Source organism: Lethenteron reissneri, chromosome 27, assembly GCF_015708825.2.
Source record: "Lethenteron reissneri isolate LAM-NWPU_2019-01 chromosome 27, ASM1570882v1, whole genome shotgun sequence".
NCBI lineage: Eukaryota > Metazoa > Chordata > Hyperoartia > Petromyzontiformes > Petromyzontidae > Lethenteron > Lethenteron reissneri.
In genome coordinates this window covers 2,485,947-2,511,855 of record NC_083805.1, presented here as the reverse complement: position 1 = coordinate 2,511,855, position 25,909 = coordinate 2,485,947, and the positions used below count along the sequence as shown (strand labels likewise).

The 25,909-nt window shown below is 46.7% G+C and overlaps 4 protein-coding genes across 6 annotated transcripts in view; 1 reads left to right on the top strand and 3 right to left on the bottom strand.

The window, feature by feature from the left end:
• DNAH10 (dynein axonemal heavy chain 10) overlaps positions 1 to 1,817 on the bottom strand; it is a 64,783-nt gene extending 62,966 nt beyond the window's left edge. The window contains 3 exon segments of the mRNA XM_061561089.1: positions 131 to 239; positions 475 to 626; positions 1,710 to 1,817. Coding sequence (XP_061417073.1) covers positions 131 to 187 — 57 coding nt within the window. The 5' untranslated portion in view covers positions 188 to 239; positions 475 to 626; positions 1,710 to 1,817.
• Positions 1,818 to 4,143: 2,326 nt separating this feature from the next.
• On the top strand, positions 4,144 to 16,380 carry TCTN2 (tectonic family member 2). Of its 3 annotated transcripts, XM_061561085.1 has the most exons (18): positions 4,144 to 4,356; positions 5,239 to 5,349; positions 5,473 to 5,558; positions 6,678 to 6,828; positions 7,860 to 7,960; positions 8,432 to 8,634; positions 9,087 to 9,249; positions 9,512 to 9,650; positions 9,937 to 10,047; positions 10,776 to 10,922; positions 11,052 to 11,135; positions 11,262 to 11,351; positions 11,933 to 12,050; positions 12,528 to 12,646; positions 13,856 to 14,003; positions 14,502 to 14,645; positions 15,404 to 15,492; positions 16,231 to 16,380. In XM_061561085.1, exons 1-18 carry the CDS (start codon positions 4,281 to 4,283, stop codon positions 16,329 to 16,331), a joined length of 2,181 nt encoding a protein of 726 aa, XP_061417069.1. In that variant the 5' UTR covers positions 4,144 to 4,280; the 3' UTR covers positions 16,332 to 16,380. The 3 variants fall into 3 exon arrangements, with proteins under 3 accessions (XP_061417069.1, XP_061417068.1, XP_061417067.1); XM_061561084.1 differs by having other exon boundaries at positions 10,782 to 10,922; positions 15,404 to 16,380; XM_061561083.1 differs by having other exon boundaries at positions 15,404 to 16,380.
• On the bottom strand, positions 15,508 to 21,491 carry LOC133348341 (uncharacterized). The gene is made up of 6 exons (XM_061561086.1): positions 20,357 to 21,491; positions 19,941 to 19,994; positions 19,422 to 19,624; positions 18,048 to 18,661; positions 16,936 to 17,009; positions 15,508 to 16,600 (listed from the first exon to the last, which is right to left on the bottom strand). The coding sequence occupies exons 1-6, from the start codon at positions 20,427 to 20,429 to the stop codon at positions 16,590 to 16,592; spliced, it is 1,029 nt and encodes a 342-aa protein (XP_061417070.1). The 5' UTR covers positions 20,430 to 21,491; the 3' UTR covers positions 15,508 to 16,589.
• On the bottom strand, positions 20,733 to 25,535 carry IFT22 (intraflagellar transport 22). The gene is made up of 5 exons (XM_061561087.1): positions 25,079 to 25,535; positions 23,687 to 23,769; positions 23,133 to 23,222; positions 22,305 to 22,507; positions 20,733 to 21,649 (listed from the first exon to the last, which is right to left on the bottom strand). The coding sequence occupies exons 1-5, from the start codon at positions 25,115 to 25,117 to the stop codon at positions 21,498 to 21,500; spliced, it is 567 nt and encodes a 188-aa protein (XP_061417071.1). The 5' UTR covers positions 25,118 to 25,535; the 3' UTR covers positions 20,733 to 21,497.
• Positions 25,536 to 25,909: the final 374 nt, after the last annotated feature.

Here is a 25,909-nt window from a genome sequence, read left to right as displayed (position 1 = left end):
AACCCAGACCACCAGCCCAAAAGAATGAATGTGTGGGCATTTTGTCATTTTGACCACCAACTCAAAGAGTCGAGAAAACGTGTCAATTCCAACAGCCTAGAACAATGATGTTACAATGGCCCAGACATACCTTTGGCGTCCCGTAAAAAGTAGACGGCCTGATTGTCGGCAAATGTGTCCGGCACATAGTTCAGGCTCGTGTACAGCACCGTGTGTAAGTATGTCTCCACTACTGTCTTCTGCAGGGTGGATGGAGGGAGGGGGGGGACATAGGAAAGTGGTGAGAGAAGACGGTGTAGTACAGATGAATTTATTACAACAGCTGCAATCATGCGGAGTAAATCGTGAACAAGTGACTATCGTTCGATGAGCATACAAAGATCAAATTAAAGCACTGCAATTATTCTGTGTGCATGTGTGGTTACACCAGTGCCAAATGCAACAACACACACCATTATGCCACAAGTTGCTCACCGTTATGTACTTCTTTTCCACCACTTCCTCGGGTGCTTCCTTGCCATCCTGTGAGATCGTGCCCAGGGCTGTGTTGCGGCCGCTGGTTATGAGGACGCCCACCCCATTCTCGCTGGGCTGCTCTGGTCTATCCTCATTTTTTCCATTGACAACTGCCAATACCAGGCAAACGTGGGCACGCACAATCGCGTCAATATTTACGCTGCGCACTGCACCTGAGTGGTACTGTTTTTGTTGTGCCAACACCAGGACTCATCGACACGTTCAACATCTTAAATTAACTCGCGTCAACTTTAAAAATCGTCATGAAGTATTTCTGGATATTATCAAAAACCATTGCCTAAAAAGTAACCATAAAAACAGTCCAATGCAAGACCCTCCTGTAAATGAGTATTGAGAGTCAGTGGGTCTTTTCTGGATAAATCAGTTTCAAAGACAACGCACATACTGTGAGAACATGTTTTTTTTGTTTGCATGTTCACCACAAGTATATGTGGTTAATGCAGACATGATTCCTTACAAAGGTTTCAGTTTGGTGTTTTAACATCTTAACACCTGTTTTATTGCCATAAAAGGGAAAACCCTATTATCAAGATGAATGCTACTTAAAAAAACGGATATATCTTTAGGTCATGACACTGTGTAAAAAGTGCTAATATATGAAGTATACCATATAATTGAAATATGATAACAATAAAAGTATCTTCTTGTCAATGACATGTACGTGGACTTTTGTGGTTGTAACGTTCTTCCACGCCCCTCCTGGACATCTGTGAAAAAGAGCTGCATAGCTCATCGGATTCTCTCGTGTAAATAAATATTCTGAATCTGAGATACAGTACCTCATTTAATGCATTACACACACCATCAGGTTGGCTTGACCTGGCAGCTAAACTTCCAAAAGCGTCTGTCTCTGGCTATAGCCTATCCACTCCTGTGAGTGTTATTCTCAGTTCCAGACAATTTTCTACATTACCCACTGCTTGGGGTGTAATTTCCAGTTTCAGACAATTTTCTTTTGTTTTTAAATTGTTAATTTCGTCCTTAGATGTGCTCTAGTCATTGTTCCACTGATGTTACCATACAGGACGCTATTGGGAAATGTCTCTTCACCCCTCCTACGAGTATAAAATCATCGTCTCCTTTGTTTGTCTATGATGTCCCTTATGATTGAGTAAGCACAGGGCTGAAGGTGAGCTTCAATCACTGGTACAAGGTGTTGACTCTTTTCTGACCAGTCTCGGGATGTGGAGAATCACGCGGATCCTCGGGAAGGACCGGTTCCTGGGTGCCTCATCCTCCTGTGCCTCTCCTTGCTCAGCCCCATCCTCCTCCACCTCCTCTGTGTATCGTGGAGTGCGCAGAAAGAACGCAACACTTTACAGCCAAAACAAGCACCGCCAAACCGAGCAGTATGGAGCTAAGTGCCCCCAATGTGCAGTTGCATTACGTGTGGATCAATTTTCTAACCATTAGGGTCAACTCTACTTGTCGTCAAACCGCCTGGAATATACCCAATCTCATCAGATCTCCAAAGCTAAGCAGGGTGGAGCCTGAATAGTTCTTGGATGCATGATCACCATGAATTTGAGTTTGTAGTAGGGGATATCAATCAAGGCCATGCATTTCAGTATTTTGAGATATTCTTATTTCCATATCTCCCAGGTTGTTTTTCTGCCTCAGAGGTGGCAACCCTAGCAAGGCCCATGGACCAAAGAGGCTCAGGTTCCGGGCTACAAAAATGAGAGAAATTGTAAAGCGGCACCCATTTCATTCCTTGAACCAGGGCTCATGTGAACCACTCTACGAAACAGTCTCCTTCCGTATGACCTGTACACGTAAATAATGCATCGCCACTCAAGAGAGGACCAGTGGAGAGCATCACGCACCAACGACTGATGGTGAACTTCCCGCTGCTCCTCCTGCTGCACGTGAAAAAAGAAGAGTGTTGTGGGTCGCTCCTCGTCCGCCGTCTCGTTGAAGAACTTCAGGATGGTCTGCTCGTGCTCCCCGCGACCCCGTGTCAGCAGCTCCTCGAAAGCATCCTTTCCCGATGGTGGTGTCCACACGTACGTCTCCTCGCCTGCATTCGACGGTGCGGGATGGAGCCTACCGATGTTCCTGGGTAAGGGGTCCTCGCTCAATCCGAGCAGCGCCAGCAGCCGCTCACAGGTCCAACCCAGCCGCGGGTCGTCCGCTGCCATGGTCAACCCTCTCCCTTGCCGATCGCTTGCTCGCTCTCCTGGTGCCTCGCCCCGATGTCGTTTTTGATCAGCCGTCAGTCAACGTGCACCCGTCTGCGAATGGGTTTGTGTGTGTAAGACAAAGTAAGGGAGAGTTGATGCAGTGAGTGGTTATTATGACAGTGAAGTGAAATTTGTCCTAGACATCCCCTGGATTGAGTCAGCCTCAAATGAGTACCTGGTGCAGCGTGAAAACAATGCTGAGAAAAACGCGGCTTAACGTGATCCTGGCTACGCCACATGCTAATACACCATATCGATATCTGAAAAGCACATTCCTCATTCATCCAAGTTGAGCAAAATCACGAACAATAAAGAACACGTCCGTGACCTTTCGTTCACGAGGTCGCTATTTTAAATATCGCTCACGTACCACTGGGCAGTACATTGAAATCTTAACCTGAAAAATCACGAGGCGAGTCTGACAACTAATTATTACAATGACGGTACAACTATACACATCCTTTAGCGATTCCGCTTTGGCAGTGGTGCACTGGCACATTTAACAAACAAACAAAAAAGCGGTCAACACATTTAAGGTACCATGAAGAAGGGCCATTTCCCGAAACGTTTGCTACAATGGTACTGTACAACAGCTCAGCCGTCGAAGGTTGCGAGTTCAATTTCCACGGATGGGGTGGTTGACTCAACCCATCATCCCTTCGGTGGTCGATAAAACAACAGGTACCACTTTGTGGGGAAGTCCGCAGTGGTTGTTTGTTGTATGGACAGACTCGACCCCGCTATAGGAATGTGGAGTTTACACCACAGGCTCGGGGCTGTAAACGTGTAATTAGATTTGTTTAAAATCCCTCTGACTTTAACTCAACAACCTCATCTGTGTTCTTGGTTCTCTCGGTAAAGTCACGTAGAAGGGAAGTAATAAAATAATAAAAATAAAACATAATAAAATTTTTATTTTATTTTATTACTTCCCTTCTACGTGACTTTACCGAAAGAACCAAGAAGATGAATCCCTGCAGTCACGAAAGCTTTAAATCGAAATTTAACCTCATCTGTGCTCTGTTTGCCATTTTAACAATTAAAAAAACACCACAGACGGACCCGGCTCGAGCGACCTACGATCAATAACAGTCATCGCATCAAACAATTAACGTCGATTGATTAAATGTTACGTTGCGCCGACGACTTTGGCGTTATAAGTTCATCGTCGTGCCCGACATCTTCTGCCGCGCACCGGGGGTCCACACTCTGTCGCGTGCTGCTCAGTCCGGTCGCCATGGTTACCGCGACGCCGCCGTCTCATTGGCCAGTCACCCCGAGGCGTCTCTCGACGCGATTGGTGCATTTAGGGGGGGGGGGGGTCCCGACCCCGCCCACTCGCCGCCCGTCCACCAATCCAGCGGCTCGAATCGTCGGTCACGTGCTCGCGCGGCCTAAGTGGTTGCTAGGGAAGCCTTCGCATTTTCCTTGGCGACTCGGCGAAGCGCACGTGGACGCACGGAGACGGGGGAGTTTATTGTTGTTGTTATTCTTATTTACGGAGTTTATTTGTTTATTTTACAAAAAGTGACATTAAGAGTGAGAGATATCGCACTCGGGATGTCTCGCAGGGCGATTTTCGGGGGAATCGCGATGCTGTTGTTGCTGCTTCTGTGCGACCGGGCCTCGGTGAGAGGTGACGATGCTGTTGCTATGGTTTTTATTGTGCAGTAGTTAATGTAACTCTGATATGTAATTTAGCAGCGTTGCCTCGTATACATCCAGTGCAGCAAAAATCCGCCGTTGTACTGCACTTGTGCTCACGCATTTGTGCTCCGCGCCTTCACCGACGCGTACTAACCCAGCGCGGTGAAGTATGGTCATTTCTCCTCCCCACACCACGACCCGCAGTGTCGACTTACATGAGGTGCTCACTAACATCAAATGCACCTAGTCTATTCCATTGCATATCTGTCAACCCATACTGTTTACCCGTATTCTTGTACAGGGACATTTTCAGATCCATACGGCGTACAGCCGTTTCAACACGGGCACAAAAAGTGTCTTAGTTGTTTGTGTTTCTCCCTTGTGATGTGACTTTGTAGGGTGAACGTTGAGATTTATAAGGCCACGGGGTGATCAATATGGTCTGAATTGGTTATAATGTAGGCACTGATAAGGGGTTGTCAGGTATGCCATTACATGGAAGATGTGTGCGTGTCTGCATGCATCCACTTGGCACTCGGTCAGAGTGAGCATGCGTTCTATACAAAATTTACTTATCATCACTGAAGTGTATGCGGATCAGATAAACGTGGACATGAGGTAGACTAAAAACAAACTACCGCATTATCCAGATTACAGGACACACCGGAAAGTAAGATTTAATTTATTTTCTTTCTACGTGACTATACCGAAATAACCAAAGAGTAATTCCTGCAGTCACGAAAGCTTCAAATAAAGTTTGTACTGTATGTGTCAAAAAAGCCGCATCGCTTTAATGAATGAGAACGCAACTTAACACCGTACTGCTATGAAGATAAACCAAAGACGTTTATGTGTGTGTGTGTTTTAACAGCGCTGGAATTCCAACCGCGAAGCATTCTGATGACAAACTACACTGCGGATGTAATGCTTGTGAATGCGGATGCAGCAACATCGTGGACATGCGGCTTGCACCTCTTGAATGGTGCGTGAACAAGTATTGTACAGTGGTCGCATTCGAGCAAATTGAATCAGTATAATTTTTCACCTTTCACAGTGCGAGAATTGTATTCGAGCATTCTCTCCCGGTGGTTCTGTTATTTTTCAGAGGCGAGTAACAGCAGCTCGCCTTCATGTGACTACAATGCATCAGAAAACTGGACCGTCACATACGATCCACAAAATTCTCCAGTGGTTTGTATTACTTCAACAGCATGTTTTGTTCTAGCATATCCACCAGTTCATAAATACTCAAATAGTATTATTCTGACAGTAAATTTGTGTACTTTTATACAAACTCAAGCGAGCATTTAAGTAGTGCTTATCTCCTGTTTGCAGCCCCGAACCGGTGGTGGAAAGTTAAGTTGTGAAAGCAGGAACGAGGGGATCTATCCATAGAACGACTTCCGTTTGCTTCCTCCATAAAGTGGTACTCGCTTATGAACATCAGGCACTGTCAGTGTTTAAGGACGATGCAAATAAAAATTCTAAGAGTTCTTGAAGACACACCAACCATTGTCGTCACTGCATTGGCATTTTATTTAAGCATGTGAAAGTCACATCACAGTGAAGTCACAACATACTTGGCTATCAATTTTAACAACAAAGTTGTAAACTAATGTTGGACAGCTCTCCACACATAGACTGGGTATGTATACTGGGTTGCATATTTAAGTAGCAAAGCAGTCATCTTGCCAATGTTTAAATCTCCCAGACCAGTTACCTTAATAGAGGCTTCAAGCCCAGCTGTTCTATGGAAAAGTAACAAGCACCAATTACATCTTTTCCACTACGGTACACAACCGAGCTGCACCGGGGCCAGGTGGTTTTTCAACTGCAGCATCCGAGCCGTGCCGTGTCGCTGTCACACACAATGAATGAGGCAAGACTCCTGTAGATGATGCTGTGTCCTCTCGGTACTGAATGATGTCACATGCAAAAATCTCATCGTCCCCGCTGCTGGCCCCGCTTGACTCCAAGCCAAATTCAGATGTCTTGTGCGGCCAGTGTATCATACTCTTTGGTTGTTTCGGTAAAGTCACGTAGGTGAAAATAAAACAAAATAAAATAAAAAAGACAACATTTTATTTTGTTTTATTTTCACCTACGTGGCTTTACTGAAAGAACCAAAGAGTATGATCATTGCAGTCACGAAAACTTCAAATCTAGAATCAGTGTATCATAGTTTGGCGTTGGCTTGGCATGGCAAATAGCCAGTGCTATATTAACTGGAACCATGAGTGACCTGTGCTGGTTCTGTTCGGGTGTGCCAGTGGGAAAGGTGTAAAAGGGATTGCGTTATCCTTTTATCAGGTTCCGCTGACGCTGACACGGATTCCAACGGACCCCAAGGTTGTAGTGGAAGAGGCGTTGGCAGTGAGATGCTGTCAGAGCGACAAGACTGCCACCCTCCTGGTGCAGGTGTCCATCAGGCCCTTGGAAGCACGAATCGATGGAAACATCTGTACGCAACACATCGCAGATAATACTAAATTCCACCCCGCACCCCCTTCATGCACAGCCAATAGACATGTAACAGTTCACCCCCTGGTAGTTGTTAAACAAAGGAACAGTGACAGTTGTTAGCACACTGTGCTTTTAACATGGTGACCTAAATTCGATTCCTGACCATGGCTAATAACAGTGTCGAGTGGTGACTGAACCAGTCCTGGTCGCGCTTTTACCAACAGGCATAGAGTGGGACCATGTTATTGGTTGGAAGTGTTCACTGCCTGGTCGAGTTTGTTTGGAATGTGATGGTTAATCAATTTATTGATCAAAATGTATGCTTAGACTCACAATGCATGCTCCATGTGTGTTTGATGCATAGCACCCACACAGTTAATATTTATTTTAGCAACACTGACACAATTATATTCTTTATTCCATTGTTTATTACTTAGATTAAAATCACTGTAGATTCTACATGTACAGAAAAAACACGTAGAACTGGTTTATGAATGAAATCATGACCATTGTGACAATTCATAAAACGGATAGATGCATATCTATAACTTGTCAGGCAGTGGTGGCGTACGCCTGTAATCCAGCACTGTGGAGGTGAGGGCCGGAGGGTGTTGAGATGCTGTGCCCTGGTTTGCCAGAAGGCAGTAGAGCAAATGTGGACTCCACCTGTTCCATCTAAATGGGATAAAAGTGTTGCTCCCTTGCACGTGTGGGTTTTCTTTGGGTGCTTCGATTTCCTCCCACATGTAAAACATTAATAGATATATAGGCGACCGCAGAGCTTGGGCATTGTTGGCAACAGTTCACCGCCTGGCTGCCTTCCTGCTCGTCTGTGGTTTCTCACGCTTCTGGGTCATTCTCTTGGAGAGCGAAAATTGCATGTTACAAGTTGGAATTCTAACTTGGATGCCGGTGTAATTTAACCCAAAGTGTGGTTGAACAGGGTAGCATATGATACGCGATTTTCTGTGATGAGTAACTAGCGAGGCTTTGCTGCAACCTTACAACACACCCTATGTTGCACTACAGCCCTGGTGACGGGGCTGCCCAACCCAGCGTACGTCCCGCTGAGCATGTGCCCCTGCGACCTCACCCAGAAGGCCTGTGACGTCGGCTGCTGCTGTGATCATGTGCGTGACCCTCCCCGCCCCCACTGGGATAATGTGAATGGCTGCAGGATCCTGCCTACCTCTCTTCTCCCCTCTCATCTCTCTGCTCCACTCCACACTCTAACCTGCCTACTCTCATCTCGCTAATCCCGTCCACACCTCCTCATACCTCTCACTTCACGATACCTCTCCACCTACTCTCTTACCTCTCCCATGTCATTTCACTCTGCTCCCTTCCATGCACTTTCTACTACACCAACCAAGTACTTCTCCTTTGCTCCCCCCACAGTCGGAAACCGCCTTCTAGCCATCAGTGCTGTCCACACCCTCCCTGCATCAGTTTTAGACCTTTTTCCCTCTGTGACTGACTGCCTCTCTCTTACAGTTCATCAACGGACCACACACATTCTCTCAAATGTACATACAACTCCCTGATGGATGTTTATCTTGCATTAAATAATTATTGCCACTCTCTTGTTCCCCATGCGACAGACTTGCACAATGGGAAACGGCGGATTGCTTTCATCGTGCTTGCCGGGAGTGTTTGGGGGGCTTGTGTCGCCGCCATTTGAGCACCTGTGCTCGGAGCAGCAGGCACGCAATGCCCCGGACTGGTTCCCGTTCCTGTGTGTGCAGTCGCCCGCCGCCAACAGCCCCATGCTCGGCCTCTTCCACACCGACAGTCCCGTCCTAATGTGAGCCTGCGCCTCACCCTCCAGATTCCTAGCATGGGACATAACGTAAACCAAGAAACTTGTTAAGACTGGCCTATAACCAAGCCATCCTAGAATGTGCTCGATCTCAACAGATCTTCAAAGCTAAAGCACGGTTGAGCCTGGATTGTGCTTGGATGGGTGACCACTGCACAAGGTTGTCATTGGGGCTTGCGGGGCTAGGTATTGGGCAGCGGAATAAGTGCAGAAAAATGCATTGTTGTATTGTACTCGTATGCCTCTGCATCTATGTGCCCACCTTTACCGACCAACACTGTCCAGTGTGGTGAAATATAGTCAACAAATGACCCACAAAGAGCATCTTGAGAATCAGCAATTGAGACGCCCATCCATAATATTGCAATGTTCTAGTGGTGGTGCCACTAATGCAGGCATGAGGCTGACGACAAACATGCATTCCATCAACCCAACAGGACGTTAGATGCACTGAAGACAAAGTTGGACCAGATTCCTGTGAGCCCTTCGTTTGCCAAGGAGAGAACAGGCCAGACAAACGCCCCCTGCTTATCGTCAAACGGCAACATGAAGCAGGGCAGCCCAACATGCGTCCAGAATCGTCTCTTGACCTTGCCGCAGGTAATGCTCAAAATGTACATTGCGCTCAACTCACACAAGCTTGAGTTTTACAAGACAATCTGATCGAGTTCATGTGAATCGCATGAAATGCACTAGTCTCTACTTAAATAAAAAAAAAATACAATTTACAAACAGCAACCCACAACACCAGCAACTAATGTTCCTCATGTGCTCACAAATGCGTGCTACCTGTGCTTTCAAGTAATTAGGGGAACAAATAAAATGTTTTGAGAGATTGTTTGATTCTGGTTTCATTGGCCAGGCCACGCTGGCTGGTCACTGCTTGCAGAAAGCCCCCGTTTCCTTCCTGAAGGACGTCACCTCTCGCTGTGTGCTGCGTCCACCACTTCAGCTGCTGTGTACAAATAACAGCTCGCTCAGCATTGACGCCTACTCCAAAGGTAAAAGAAAGTCACTGCAACTTTTATTCCAAGGCAACATGCTGTCACCGCACGTGCTAGAAAGGCCTGGGTCCCATTCTTTGAGCAGTCGACCCATAATTCCTCTATTTGAAGGAGCCAGCTATTGAATTCACAACAAAAAAATACGCAAAGTAACGGGTTTGATTGTTCGTTAGCTGCATAGTGCTGGAAAATAAAATGTTTCACACTCGGGGTAGAAAACATACAGAGGTGAATGCCGTTTACAAATGTGCGTGTTTCTGATTGTGGTGTTTGCCGTTGACAGATGTGGACACAAAGACGTGCTCTTTGTCAGTGCTGGGAGCCTCCATGCAGCTCAGTCCAACAAATGTGTCTTTTATCCCCGAGGGCATCATACAGAGCACTCAACAAAGAGGTTGGTACTCGGATGTATGCGCAAGGCTGACACCACGCAGAAGCCACCATTTCCATCATGTTGATATATTGTTGATGTACAGTAAAACCTTGGATTGCGAGCATAATTTGTTCCAGAAACGTGTTTGTAATCCAAAGCACTCGTATATCAAAGCACTCGTATATCAGTTGTGATCACGTGACGCTCGGCAGACAAAGCGTATACGTACTACACGTATTGCAAGACCTCGCTCGTTTATCAAATTAATATTTAAAAAATTTGCTCGTCTTGCAAAACACTCGCAGACTAAGTTACTCGCAATCCAAGGTTTTACTGTATTGGCTAAGTTGTGATTTGATACACAAGTAGATATACAAATAAAATAGCAATATGGACATCCATCTAGCCAACAAAAATATTACCAAACTTGCATTCATGATTGAAAAAAGGGCAGGACCTACATCCCCTCCCCTTGCCACGTGTTTCATCTCAAAGGAATCTATGACTGGATTTAAATTGAATGCAATGGATTGGTCAGGTGTTGCGCCAATCGCAGATGTGTAGCAACTACTGTGGCAGGTCCACAGAGGCACAAAGCATTGATATTGTCATCTGGATTACAAATCCATGTGATCCATCAACCATTTACCTTTTCCTCTAAAGCATTGGATTAAAAAGGTGTGCCAGCACATGTGGGTGATCGATGCACATGCAGTATCATTCATGACCGTCTTGTCCCTGTCATCCAGTTATAGCATGCTTGCAGGTCCGCAAATCCAACGAAACGTGCATTGACGCGGTGGTGGCTGTGACTTACGAGGTGACTTGGAAGAACTTCTCGGTGCGTCACATTCATGCCAAGATAACTTTGGCGAACGTCAGTCTTGCGAACGACGGTCAGCAAATCCTCACGCACCATATTTACCGTATGGACACCTTCAATGAGAGTTTTCAATGCACTAATTTTGTTTGCACTCATTATTTCAATGTCACCTTTTGAATGTTGTGATTATTCTGCATTCCAGCCTCGCTGGTACAGGAATTCTCGGTGCAGTTTATAAATCCTGTCAACGGATCGCAGATTATTACACCTCGATCTGGAAACCCGGGTGGGTGCTTACGCATATTTGTGAAATTGATTTAATTGAAGGTTGAACTTTTACAGAACACATTTATGTTTTTTCAGCGACTAATCAGTTAAAATGTTTCACTGTTATCATTCCTTCCCTCCAAAGGATACCTAGTGGGCAAGCCGCTGTTGACGGCTGTTTCCAACAACAACGGGAGTGTCAACCTAACTGAGGGACTCCACATTTGGTACCCAGGTGAGTGCCTCTTACTGGTTCCCCCCTGATGTAACAATGTAAATATTGAGCAATTGTACCAGATTTTGCCGGTCGTGTCGAATTGCTGTCCGATGTATGCCCGGTACAACCCAATATCAAGAGCAGTGGAGGCTTTGGACTGATCGTGAGGCCCATGTTAAAACGCTGCTCATTGAGGAAACGCTTCGCGTATCTCATATCATATATCAGTGGAGTTCGTATTGTGCGATGACATAACGCACTCTCCTCTGCTGTGATATCAGTGGAGTTCGTATTGTGCGATGACATAACGCACTCTCCTCTGCTGTGATATCAGTGGAGTTCGTATTGTGCGATGACATAACGCACTCTCCTCTGCTGTGATATCAGTGGAGTTCATATTGTGCGATGACATAACGCACTCTCCTCTGCTGTGATATCAGTGGAGTTCGTATTGTGCGATGACATAACGCACTCTCCTCTGCTGTGATATCAGTGGAGTTCATATTGTGCAATGACATAACGCACTCTCCTCTGCTGTGATATCAGTGGAGTTCGTATTGGGCGATGACATAACGCACTCTCCTCTGCTGTGATATCAGTGGGCTCCAGCCTGTGCGCTGAGGCCCAAACGACGCAGGTGAAGTTCGGCGAGAACTCCATATCCGGGTGCCTCCTCCGCCTTGGATTGACCGAGCTGAATAATTGCACCAACATCAGGTGCATGCTAATTGTGGATTATTTGATGTCTCGCGCATATTACCATGATTATTAAATGCTGCAACGATCACCCAACTGTGATTATTTATGGTGATAGACAGTAACAAATGGTGATGAATGTGATCTCTACTCAGCAATGTGTATGGATAGACCTTTTGTCAATCCACTGCTGGATGAGGGCGTCCCCACGATATTCAGATCGTGGCAGTTACTTGACCATACTTCACCATGCTGGTCGGTGCGGGTTAGTTAAGGTGGACAGTAGAGATACAGGAGCATAGTACAGTACAAATATGGTTTAATATGTCACACTTCTTCTGCTGCCCACAACGTAACCACGCAGCAAATGAGATGAAAATGGAAGTATTAATTAAATGTGTAATTCATGACGTTGTTGATACAGAACCTCTTTATGTGAATGATTGATAAAGTGCCCAATGAGAGATGCCATCGTAACAATTGTGTTGTTTGTTGTAGGCATAATATCCTGCAGGGATGGAATCGCCTGCTTTCTGCAAATTTGGTTGGCCGACGTGGCAACTCCAACCCCAACCCCAACGACACCCACACTGATTGGGTCACCATAGACAACAAGAGTATGTTGCTGCACTCTCTGAACTCCGTGGCACTGATGATGATACAATACAATTACACTTTGCATTTATAGAGCATTTAAATGTGACCGCACCTCAGGATGTTGTACAGAAACGGTGCTCATATTTTATCGTGGAGAACGGGAAGGTTTTGGGCCAAGCCTTGAACAGGGGAAGGGAGTTGACAACATGGATGGCTGGGGAAAGAGTTCCAGACTGTGGGGGGGGAGGGGCAGCAGAGGAGAATGAGCAACTTCCCACTGAGGGAAGGTTGACTGGTGACATTGACCAAAGGCCTTTGTTGCTGGAGTAGTAATGCGTGGAGGGGAGTCGAGTGATAACAGAGGGGTCAGCAAGGGCGAGTGTGTCAAGGATTTGAAGATATTTCGATTTAAATCTTTCGTGACTGCAGGGATTCATCTTCTTGGTTCTTTCGGTAAAGTCACGTAGAATGGAAATAATAAAATAATAAAAATAAACATAATCAAATAATTCTCACGACGTTTCGGCCACAACGCAAGCAGCCGTCCTCAGGTGAAGAACAGGTCTGTCAGAAAGAGGTCTGTCTTTTTGACAGACCTGCTCTTCACCTGAGGACGGCTGCTTGCATTGTGGCCGAAACGTTGTGAGAATTATTTTATTGTGTTTTATTTTTATTATTTCCATTCTACGTGATTTTACCGAAAAAACCAAGAAGTTGATTTGAAGATAGAGAGGGTGATCTTGAAATAGATCTGAGATTAAATTGGGAGTCAGCGAACTGCATATTGCAGTTATATGTTTATGGGTGTGGGTAAGGAGTTTTTTTACCCATATTATCTGTACATTGATTGCATATTCTAGATTTGCGCAGTGAAATACTACCTTCGCTGACCTTTCATTCATTTTGCACTTACTAATTACATCTCCACGGCATCGCCTATTAGGCTTAAACTGTCAGCTCGTGATGAGAAAACTGCAGAATAGTTTGATGTGGTAGGGTTGAGGCGAAATATGTGCCCAAGATGAAATGCAGCCTTGTTATAAGTGATGCAGGTGGCACCCTGCAGATGAGGCTTCACGAGAGAAATGGTTGTATGCACGAATCCGATTCACTTCACCACAGAGCGACCCACTCAGGTCCGAGGCAACAGCAGCACGGCGCTTGGAGACCAGCTTCACCTGTGTTCCATGGTAACGCAGAGACGATTATTTGTGACCTCCATTCTGTAGTCCCGAAAATCGAAAACTTAACAAAGTCAACCGGGAGGCCTGGAATGTGTGCAGAAGTGCCGGCTCGCCTGCACATCCGCGTGCTCACCGCCATGGTGGGAAACGTGGAGAGGGAGCCCCAGATGGAAATAGTTGCTGTGAATGTCAGGTAATCGATCGCACCGCACCCTTACCCGCCAGCCCAGTGCTTCCCCTGCTGCCTTAAGCTATTACAGCCTCGTTTATAACCCACACAGCTAATAGCCTTGCCATCATACAGCTGTGCATGTATGTTGAACTTCTTTCGCACTGTATGTAGCCAATCATGCTGATCAGAGGTGCGGATGTGAGATTGCCGGAGGTAAAAAACACGTAAATAATACGTTATTTATCCAGAATGGTCTCACTGGGTCTGAATACTGTCAGGCGAGTCCTTACATTTTAAAGACCATTTTGCTTATAGGTGGAATCCACATTACCTGGCAAAAAAGACGTATGCATGCATACATGGTAATAAAACTCAAAGGTGTGCACAGACTGGTTTACATTCACTTGATGGCCACTTTGCAGCCCACGGAGGGCTCGTGTGAGCATGGTGCAGCGGAGCAGTGTTACTCGCGCGTCCTCGCACGATGTGTTCTGACCCCCAGTGTGTTCTGACCCCCAGTGTGAGCAACGTGACGTGGCAGCTGTCGTGTATTGGCGCCGAAGGGGCGGCGTGCGTGAACACGTCGTTTGTGCAGTCCTTCCAAGTCACCAGCTCCGTGCAGTTTATCCGCGTGGCCACAACACTGACATCGTCGCAGACCAGGTACTGGGGTCGTTTCTCCACTACCCTCATTCATCTCCCATCTCCTCACTCCACCCAGCCATTCAGGAAGATAGGTAGCTGTATGTCTGAATGCGGTCTCGGAGAAAATGGTAAAACGTTAACACGAGAAGAGCAAGTAGCATTTAGACAAGGGTGTCCAATGTGTCCCCACGCTTAAACAAGCATTGGGTGATGGTCATATCAATTTGGTGGTGCTGAAACAGCTATTAAAATTCCACCTTGCGATGGAGATGGCCAGTCTCTGAGTAGAATTCCCCAAAGTGGAATATATTTTATCGACCCCGAAGAGGTGATGCAATGGTCAGATGTGAAAAGTAAAAGTTTTTTTTAATACAGTTTCTCTTTATTTGACAAAGGATGTGTGTGTGACAACAAAACTGAAAATCAGGCCATCCTGGGATAGTGCTAGATGTAGGGTAACGAGTAGGGTGTTGAGGGTGGTTATTTGGTTAGGGTTGGAGGTCGGGTTAGCATCCGGTTAGCGAGGTATCCTCTGTTCCAAAACAGCTTGTTACTTATACTCCTTGTTACGTACAGCATTTTAGGTTTTTTGGCTGCTTTTTTTTGTTTGCCGTATTCTCATTCAAATGAAATGTATATTTCGTAGATTATTTGCACAATTTTGCAGATGTTTTTATTACCATAAATTTGGAGAAATTACCAACGGAGAGAATGTGTTTCGGCCGTTTCATCAAAATGGGAATCCAGGACCACCACGTCTTTCTCCCCCACGCCAGGTTTCAACTCAACTACACAGAGTTTGACTGCAGCCGAAACGACGTGTGCTGGCCAGAGCTCGCCCTCCCGTTCATCACCACGTATAAAGGTAGGCACGACCCTGTCCCGTGCGTCAATTTATTCAGCTTCAGATTTGAAATGCCCACAGCTGCAATTTTCACCCCAGGCTGGTGCATCAGTATACGAATACAATGCGTGAAGCACATGCTCGCTTGCGTGCGCGCTCACACACACACACATTTGGTAAGGTCTTAGATGTAAAGTAAAGGTGCAGCCCTGCAATTGCGTTCCCACGCTACAGCTGGCGGATGCGCCTCCATTAGGGTGAGCTCAAGAGAGCCACTATATAGAGGATATCAAATGGCTTGCGTATCAAAAGTACCCACACTTTAACCCACCACAATCGACTTGTTGAATTGACCGTGGTGGTGCACACGTTTAGACTGCTAGCTGGACAGGTTGTGGGATTTTATGAAACGTTGCACCATTGTTTAAACTGTCGTGACAAGAGATTGAACCGGCGACCTCTGTGTTGGAAGTCAAATGTGCTGTCCTTTACACCAGGGCAGCAGATTGCTTATATGTGACATTAAAAAAAAAACACCCAGTGCCTCTTATGTGGGTTGGGCGATCTATAATGTAAACCTCACGAATTGCAATTATTTTCTGGACTTTTAGAGGGCCCACTCTCGTATTGTTCAAAAGGGAACACTGGCCATCAATGTGCTTTATAATTATGCATGCAGTAATATTTGACAATTGTGTTCCAGTGTTATAAGCTCAGGTCTAATTGTATCTCACCATGATTGTGCTTTTCCTACACCAGGCCACCCAAACGGATACGCAATAGCCCAGGGAATGATCCTGGTCCTGCTGTTTGTGTTGGCGGGGCTCCTGGCAGCCCCTTGGCATGCGATATTTACGTGACTATCAACCGTCGCCCTAATTTTTGAATAAAAAAATTATAATTTCTGTATTTTTTTTTTATTATGCGGGTATTGAGATATTGGGATAAATCGTTTACATTATATGTTTAAAGGTTAATTGTCACGGTTTACACAAATCTACTGGTGATGGAAAAAATTAAGTTTTGTGTGTGTGCGCTTATATAAACCAAATCGGTATCGTCAAATGAGGATGCTTTATAAGGAGAACTGTTCCAGTGTTTTTTGTCCACTTGAAGCTTCATTTTTGTACTGTAAAATAAACAAAAGGTATCTTTTAAATAAAGATGTTTATACTATTATTAAAGTAGTAAAACAATGCCATTTATTCATCCAGAAAAGCCTCAGTCTTAAGACTTCTTCAGGAGATTCCTACTTGGAGATGTTTGGCCAATCACTTTAAAATAATTGCTTTGCTTATGGGAGGAAACGCACGCATACCAGCGGATAAAAATGGTAAGCTCTGCACAGATGGGTTTGTGAACTTATTTGCTGTATTGCTAAATACTGGAAGGTACTCTTGACCAATACATCTCACGTGGCCACAACAGCCACTGTAACACTGCATGTGCAGTGCAATTCCTTACCTACGAAGATGAGTGTGGACAGAACGCTCGCCAGGAGCACCAGGGCGCCGGGATCATGAGTGCTTCTACACGAGCTGGGAAGAACAAGACAAGAACCTTCATAAAAATCTACTGAACAAAGGCCCAGATCAGCGGGCCAGCATGAATTAGCACCATTGATGGTATAACAGATGAGAGTTAATGCATCCCTTGAATGAAGTAAGGTGCATGGGACAGTGTTGTTCCATCGCAAGGGATTATCTTAAATTAAGAACTTTTGGAAAAGAGACGATGGGTGGGAATTTCAAAGCCGAGCAGTGCGAGAAGAGAAGCAGAATGAGACAGCGACAAAGACCCCCCCCCCCCTTAACAGACTTGGGGCAAGTGCTGTTTGCGAGCACCTATCAAGCCCGACACTGCACACGAACGGCTGGATGATCAGCACCACCTGGCCACTTTCGTCTCCCTATAATGGAAATGTTTACACACCGCACCAGCTACTCATTTCAAGCCGAGTTGATCTTAGGAAGGCCCAGGATCAGTTCAGATCTTCACTGGTGTCGGCCATGAGCGGGAATCTACCTCGGGTCGCCAGGTTCGCAGCTCAGCTCACGAACCATTTCACTACACTACCGCTCCCCAGCCACCTCCCCTTCTTACACAAACACCTCTCAGTTCTTCATTCTCCTACGCTTTTTCAGGTTGCACCGCATGTTGTTTGTCATGATGCCCGATGTTTCACTCCATGTACTTTCTAAGTTTCTTCAGATTGAAGGAAGCTCCCCGCACGTGGAGCAAAACATCGGACATCACGCCAAACAACAATGCGGTACATCCTGAAAACACATCAGAGAACTATACAGCACAACCACTAAAACCTACATGAGCAGAATCTCCATTCACAATTACCCATACAGTTATTCTCGTCCATAAGAGGTTTTTGGGTTAGATCGCGTCAATAAATATAGAACATGGCATGTTCTGTTTACGTGACAACCCTTACTAGTTGGATGTGTCGGGTGGTGGCGGTTTTTAACGACATTTACGCGATCTAACCCAAAAACCTCTTATAGATATTGGTCGCGAAAGCCTACGTGTTAAACTAGTTATTCTCAAATTGCATTTAAACTTACCGTCCATTTAAGGCGAGCACGAGAGCGTTCTTTGGAACTATGCCACCAAACTGGGCCTGTGCGGCCCTTGTGGAACTGACTTGGAAGGTTTTTCCAGGACTGGCTGTGTTATTTTGTCCAGATCCAAGTTGGCTGGCCTGTCCAAACACCGGTTGGGTGTTTTGTTTCGGAGCTGATGTGGGATTCTGCCTCGAAGCAGTTAACTGGCCGGCCGATTTCGTGGTTGTTCCGGGCACGGGTTGATTGTTTTGTTTCGGAGCTGATGTGGGATTCTGCCTCGAAGCCGGTAACTGGCCAGCTGATTTCGTGGTCGTTCCAGGCACCGGTTGGTTGTTTTGACTCAGAACCGATGTGGGATTCTGCCTTGAAGCAGGTAACTGACCAGTCGATTTCGTGGTCGTTCCGGGCACCGATTGTACTGTTGGCACAATGCCCAAATTGACCTGTGGCACAGATCCTGGCTGGACAGTGTTGGAAGGGGACCCGAGCTTCAGCGAGGCGACCGCTGGATAGGAGCAGGAGAACTCGAGATGGATGCGTTTGGCTCGCCACGACTCGCCCACGTCCTCCACGCTCACCACGGCGTTTCTGAAGACGATGGATGCGTTTGTTTCCTGGAAAAAGGGGCAGCACAGAAAAACGGTTGTCTCGAAAAATGTATAACCCACGGCATTTGGTATTCGCACCATTCTTATAGAGCAAAGCTACCATTAAGGTGCTTTGTTTCACATCGTCTGGTAGCTTGAAAGTAGGGGGCGACGCTTCTGTGTAATCCGAATTGAGTTATTTTCTTGCAATTTAATTTGGACCATGATGCCGGCACACAATGGCCTACTCGTTTCGATGGACGGCAACGGATCTTTAACATCCACTGTCACCCGCAATATTAACCAGGGCGGCCTGCCGGATTCAAACTGCGAACCTCTGCAACAAGCTGAGAACGCGCTACGTCAATGCCCGATAATGTACAGCCATCATCACTCCACTGCTAGATGAGGGCCTCCTCACACACCACGTGGGTCATGAGGGTTATTTGACCGTAATTCACGCTGGTTCAGTGCGGGTTGAAGGCGTGGAGCGTAGATGTGACTAGTATCATCCAGCATTGGATTCTGCTGCACTGTCAACATAGGCTTTCAGCAGCCTATAACAGCCGAGGTGTGGTGGCATCAACAGCTTTTGGCCTTCATGACATCACGATCTTGAAGAGAAATGGCAGTGGTTTGGGGAGGCCTTCAGTCAATAGTGGATCGACCACGGCCAAAACAACGATTGACGATGGTGAAGTGGCCTTTAGCGTGCGCGAGCCGATTGCGACACAGCCCCCTCTGTAGTACCACTAAGCCCTCCCTGCCGCACCCCCCTTCGCCTTACACTCAGGGTGCTGCCGCAGGGGTTGTCGTGCGGCACCAAGAAGCGCACGTAGGGTTCGCCGGCATAGCAGGTTGCGCTCGGTGCACAAGCCGGGTTCGCCAGCTGTAGGTCGGCGCCGGTGTGGCCCAGGGCCTCCAGCACGCAGCGCCTGAGCAGCACCGTCATCTCGGAGGGGCCGCACACGACCACGGGGTTCAGCGGCTCTGTGGGCAATGTACAGAAAAACAAACGTACAGAGTTCATTGCTTCGAGGTAAATACATTCAAATGATTGCTGCCGAGGTGAAAGTTCAGTTCACATGCACCACAGTTGTAATATTCATTAAATGTGCCTTCCTCTGCCTGCCTGGCAGTACAAATGAGTCCACCGGTTAGACGATCGGCAGGTGGCATGCGATGGGTTCAGGGTTTTCTCGTCTACAATGAAGTGTCCCGCAACGAACACAACTGTCAAGTTTTGACTTGGGCTCCAGTGCCCCTGGGAATTCAAGGCAAGGGCTCTTGAACCAAAGCACGTTACCAGAGCTGGAACAGATTTTCGGGTATGGGCAGTCCTCTGCAGCAGCCGCTGTCTCTGTAAACACAAGACGCACAAATGTTACTACTACTACGTACGTTTTCACAGTTATGCTCCATAGCTATCCGATGGTTAAGGGTTGTTCAGTGTTGTTCTTGGCATGATGTCCAACGCTTTGCTCCATGTGCTAAAGCCATCCGGTACTACACTCTAACCAATTCTTCCATTATATATCCCCCCCCCCAGATTTAAATTACCCTCTCCAGCACATGCAGCAAAACGTCGTCAGACACCACGCAGAACAACCACACAAGATACAACCTGAACACATATCGGACAGATGCACGTGAATGGTGAGTGCAATCACTGGTGGCGTCACAGATTACGAAACGTTTAAGGTCTATGTGCATTTTACTCACGTCCGTCCACAGAATTACCAGTAATCCAACAAGAGAGGCTGATCAACATGAATATCCTCATCTTGGACTTCATTGGATCGGCGAGGAATAAAAGAAGACAATGTACGCACTGGCACACACAAACCTTGACGTCAGGTGACTGCGGCTGTGCAGACTCGACAAAAAGCTGCACTGAATTTGATTTAGTTTGGACCACACACAAACACACACAGGCGTGCGTCGGCTCAACATTGAAATGAACTCTAAGGAGACGACAGTTTTCAATTCAAGACCAGTTGGTCAAGTGTCAAAGACACACGCCCCTTCTCCGAGGCCTGAGGCTTTCCCGGGCCACAAGACATTCTTTCTCGCAGTTACCACTCTGCCATGCAAGGAATGTTGCTTACACTCGTTTAATGTGTTAATTTGGTAGCGCAAAATTACAGACATGCGATATGCGTTTACAAACTGAACACGACAACAAAGCTGAAAAAAAGATTTTCTCTTTATATATAATTTTGAACAAGACAAAACAGCAATCATGAACGTCATCACTAAAAATCAAAACTGTCTGACATACGCATCACAAGTAGATCGGTCTGTTCGAGAAAATGACACCAAAGCACATTTTTTAAAGTACACACTTAAAAATACACCCTTTGACAGTGCCTCAGTAGTGTCATTTGAATCAGCTTTCACACTCCCATTGTCAACACAAAAGCAAAACATTACTGTTAATTTAATTCTGATATTCAATGTATTTCTTCCAGCAAGTGTCCCATTCCCTCCCATCCTTTTCATGTAACTTCGTTTTCGACGATGTTGGTTACGTTACAAATGAAAGTTGCTGTTTTAGACTGTAGCAATGAGAGGTGTGCGCTCAGTTGCGGGAGTGGGCGTAGGGTTGCCACCTGTCCTGATTTTTCCCAGCACCTCTTTTTGTGAGATAGTTGGTCCTGGGATATCTATCCGTCTTCCTGGGACATTATAAGACTCGGATTTTGTCAGTTGTGCAATAATACACCACTCAAGACAATGAATTTAACAAGTTATTTTTGAAATTCTTCTTCCCATTAGTCCTGGGTTTTGTGTACATCTGGAGGCCTGGCAACCCAAGAGGGAGGGGGCTGGTTTTGCCAAAGAAAATTTTAGTAGATATTTTTCACGAGCCCACGATAGACAGCTCCTCCCGGTCACGGCTGTCGGACATGCTGCTCACGAGCCGCCCCAGGAAGGCGCGGAACTCCTCACTCAGGCTCTCTGGTACTTCCTCCAGATCGGATATCACCAGCGGGAGCTTGGAGAGGGCCACCCCTGTTGTTGGGTAACAGGGAGCAGGGCAGACAGAGGAGGAGGAGGGTGTGTGAATGTGCAGGAGAGTTCAGACTAATGCGACCATTGAAAGAGGAAATTATGGTTTGTCCCTCAACAATTTTTATGATCATTATACATCGCATTTTAATCTTCATGCAATTCCATCAATATGAGGAATGGATTGTATTACGAGAAAAAATGAATACTTGTATATATAAAGCACCTCAATGTGACCTGCATAAATAATATGGAAGACCTTTTCCAAAGTAGAGGATGTGCCAGGCAGGAACAACTGCTGCAGATATTGAGTGATTAAAACAGTTCATCTGAAGGAGTACCATAGGACCGCAAGAGATGGCAACATCCAGCAGTGCACAAACAGCTCAAGATGAAGAGAGTTCTTTGCCCAGAAAAGTCTCGAGACTTTCCCAGGAGAACACTACTATGGATATTTGGTGCATTCAAACAGAAGATAAATACCAGAGGCAAGCAGAGCTTCTGCTGTTCTGCCTTCTACAGTCCACAGTGTTTTACACACTCGATAATCGTAGCATGATCCACCAACCTCTACATGCAAAGCACTGGCTTGTAAGGTGCGATGCGTCATTATTATCACCACCACCACCGTAACATCCAGGTGGAGTGGCACGCTCACCGAGGCCTGGCAAAGGGCGGCTGGCGTCACTACCAGGCTTGCGGTGCGCGACCAGCAAGCACTGCGATTCCTGCAGGCGTGGCTGCAGGACGAAGGCGGTGTGCCACGCCTCCAGCTCGCGCGCATGGCTCGCCTGCTCCGCGTCGAACACCAGCATCACGCCGCTCACGTCCCTCTGCAGCGCCGGCCAGCAGGCCTCGAACCTGGTGGCACGAGCATTGCAGCCACTTCACCCAAAGCCAATCGGGCACCCCACGCATCAAGTCAAGTGTGGGAGTGTACGCCGAGGCAGGGTGTAGAGTAGCATCCTATCCTAAAGCGCCAACACCCAGGGTCCCTCCTGGCAAGCTTCTTTGAACTTATTTCTCACCGTACGTAGCCAACTGTGCTAATTGGAAGTGTGGGGAAAGACAACCAACAAAACACAAAAAGCAGTTCTAAAGAAACGAGTTTTCAATCTCGATTTAAAACTGCATAGCTCCAGTGGCTTCCTAATATCGGAAGGAAGAGCATTGCAGGTGGCCGCAGAAGCGCATCTGAACACGCGTGATTCAGTGGCTGTCTTTGTTCCATGGCTAGCCAAAAGCCGCTGCGAGAATGACCGGAGTTCGCGTGACTGGTTCATGTTCCTTGACGAGACTCCCTTCCTAGGAGTCCCGTCCCTCCTGGCAGCACCTCCATGCAAGCTTCCTTCCGAGGGGCCCCTCCTGGTGGCACCAAGTGAGCTCCCTTCCGATTCCTGAGTCTTGATGATGGAGGTCGTCCCCTCGGCCTCCAGTAACCTAGTCCGTGTGAGGTTTGCCCATACAGTGGGGCTGTCGGACTCACTTCATGTCTCCACTGCAGTCCCACAGCTCCACCTCACAGGTCACCACCCTCCCACTCACGTCCACCGTGCCGCTCTCAAACTCCAGGATGCTGCATGTTTGATAACATAACAACATCACAGACAGGCAATCGACAATCTCACTACAGATTATTGCAGTCATGGCTACCATACTCTGTAGTTAGCTGAAAGAACAGGGAGGTAGCACATGACTAGCAGCCGCAGCCAGAGCCATAGCGAGGTCTAGTGGATGTGGTGTGCCAAGCGCATACATATTCTTCGGGTCACCAACCCGTAAAGCCCCAGCTGAAATTAAACCCCAATTATAGTGAAGGTTTTCTTGTTTACTTTTGATTTTGATGACGTCCCAAAACTCTGCTCATTACTTCTCGCCGAGTGGCACACTGTTGAACAGATGTGAGACGTTTTTCTCCCTGCTATTTTCACGTTATCCGCTTAGCCGAGTAATCGATGCCTTCAAATATTCGGATAGCCCAGCTCTCGTGACCGATTACAGGCATAGTAAACAAGGCAGGAGGAGAGTTCTGAAACTCACCGCACGCCCTGCGTGGGGCTGTATTCACCGCCCACCGCCTCCGTGGCATCGCCTAAGAAGTTTGCCAGGGTCGTCTTGCCGCTCTGGCGTAGGAGAAGACACAGGGGCACGAGACACAACATCTTACATGGGTCTCCGTTGCAGGTGATGTCATCAAGGGAACATACATGTTACACACAGAGCACGTTTTGTCAATCCGTTGCTGGATGCGGGCCTCTCCACACCTGGGCTATCTGACCATATTTCACCGTGCGTTCAAGTTCTAAGTTCATTTCGTTTAACCGTGTGGGAACTCAATTGACCAGGACAGTCTCATTTGCTAGGGTGACCTGGGGCATCAGTCTGCCAGTCCGCGGCAATGATCACGACGCATTATAATGTGCACGTCATTTCACAACACGGCCAATTTTCGATTTAAAGCTTTCGTGACTGCAGGGATTCATCTTCTTGGTTTTTTCGGTAAAGTCACGTAGAATGGAAATAATAAAATAATAAAAATAAAGCATGCAAATTATTTTGTCAAGGCGCCCTTCCCCCCTCCATCCCTGCTTAAATAGTCGCTACTCGACAGACCTGCTCTCCACCTGAGGACGGCTGCTTGCGTTGTGGCCGAAACGTCGTGAGAATTATTTTATTATGTTTATTTTTATTATTTCCATTCTACGTGACTTTACCGAAAGAACCAAGAAGATGAACACGGCCAATTTGTACCGTGATGCCGGTACAATGTGGCCGGCTTTTGCGAACGACGCCAGGGCATCTTGAATGTCCACTGTGAAGAAGGCGGCGCGTGGTGGTAGTAGTAGTAGTATGATTAGTAATGATTAGTATTGTTAATATGTACCCCAGCAATAATAATCAGGGCGGCTGCTGGATTCCAACCGTGAAACTGCAACCAATGAGCGATGCCTTGGTTCGTGCGGGTTGTCATATACGTGGGCGCACAGAAGTACAGCCAACAATGACTCGTTCTGCTCTGCCCACCAAGCCCGATGGCAATCTGTCTGTGCATGGTGGGTCAGTGGGTCACCCGTTCAACTAATATTCCACAGCCAAGAAACTTCAAAGATTAGGCGCATTCTGGCCGTAAAGTGAATGCATTTACGTTGTATATTACTGTAGCTTAGTTCGTGATTTTTTAAATATTTCTTTTCAATTTGTGTTATTTGTTCGACATTCTATTGTATTGTGGAGCTGACGACTCAAGCATTTCCCTGCACCCGCTATAACATCACCTTCACGGTGTATGCGACCAAATGAAATCGTTGAGTACGTGACCTCTGCAAAACGCTTTGAGTTTCGGTGGCACTTTAAGCGCTCAATAAGTGCAAATCATTATTTGCGAAACTATAGTATGTACTGTATTACGAGATCGTGTAGTACTGTACTTACCTTGACAGGACCCACCACCAGTACCTTGGCCTTAAACATGACGCTTTGTTGTTATCCAGCGATATCAGACCGACCAGACTGAACACAATTTTTTCAAATTTTCTTGCTGTGGATTTTTATTGTTTTATATTTATATTATTTTAGCATTTCCCTTCTAAGCGACTTTACCGAAAGAACCAAGAATATGAATCGCTGCAGTCGCGAAAGCTTTAAATCAAAAATTAAACTTTTTTACAACTTTACAAAACCCAAATCCACATTCGGCAGTCGCCCTGCGTGGCTGGCGCCCCAAACTATCCGAGCGCCCGAGGTCTCGACAACTCCCCGTAGGCCCTACTTCGACTTACGAACGTATGATTACACTCGCATTCGTTTAGATCGATATATAAACAATAAAAATGATTAAAAACTTCGTGAAAATTACGCCGACACGCGCGTAATGCCACTTAAAGCAGTGGCTGCTGCACGCGTCCCCGTGCGCATGCGCGGTTGTCATGGTGATGAAGGTAAACGCGTCGCCCTATTACGCCGCGGCGACATTCGTCTTCGCGAACAGCGGCGGCCACGTTCGCAAACCGCACATTCGCCGCCTGCTTCTTCGTCATCAAGTCGTGGGTCAAATCCACCGCTGGTGGATGAAAGCCTCCCTAGGAGTCACGGCGAACTTGATATCCCTCCCGGTCCCTGCGATGCGATAACCCATCCGCCTGTCCAGTTCAACGCTCGCGACGCCAGTTAGCAAGTTCACGCAGAATCAGCTGATAAAGCCACGCTCGATTTCAGAGTAATTCACCCGATGCAGCCCAGAGGTTCGCATGCCGTGTCACACCA

Excerpts from the sequence above, each read along its gene's own strand:
- TCTN2 (XM_061561083.1), top strand. The coding sequence starts at position 4,281 with ATGTCTCGCAGGGCGATTTTCGGGGGAATCGCGATGCTGTTGTTGCTG. Across the intron at positions 7,961-8,431 it reads TCGGCTGCTGCTGTGATCAT|ACTTGCACAATGGGAAACGG; the intron begins GTGCGTGACCCT and ends CCCATGCGACAG. Across the intron at positions 10,048-10,775 it reads ACAGAGCACTCAACAAAGAG|TTATAGCATGCTTGCAGGTC; the intron begins GTTGGTACTCGG and ends CCTGTCATCCAG.
- LOC133348341 (XM_061561086.1), bottom strand. The coding sequence starts at position 20,429 with ATGAAGTCCAAGATGAGGATATTCATGTTGATCAGCCTCTCTTGTTGG. Across the intron at positions 19,625-19,940 it reads GAAAATCTGTTCCAGCTCTG|AGCCGCTGAACCCCGTGGTC; the intron begins GTAACGTGCTTT and ends CATTGCCCACAG. Across the intron at positions 18,662-19,421 it reads CCTGCGGCAGCACCCTGAGT|GAAACAAACGCATCCATCGT; the intron begins GTAAGGCGAAGG and ends CCCTTTTTCCAG.
- IFT22 (XM_061561087.1), bottom strand. The coding sequence starts at position 25,117 with ATGTTTAAGGCCAAGGTACTGGTGGTGGGTCCTGTCAAG. Across the intron at positions 23,770-25,078 it reads TGGTGGTGGGTCCTGTCAAG|AGCGGCAAGACGACCCTGGC; the intron begins GTAAGTACAGTA and ends CTCCTACGCCAG. Across the intron at positions 22,508-23,132 it reads GACTGCAGTGGAGACATGAA|GTTCGAGGCCTGCTGGCCGG; the intron begins GTGAGTCCGACA and ends TCGTGCCACCAG.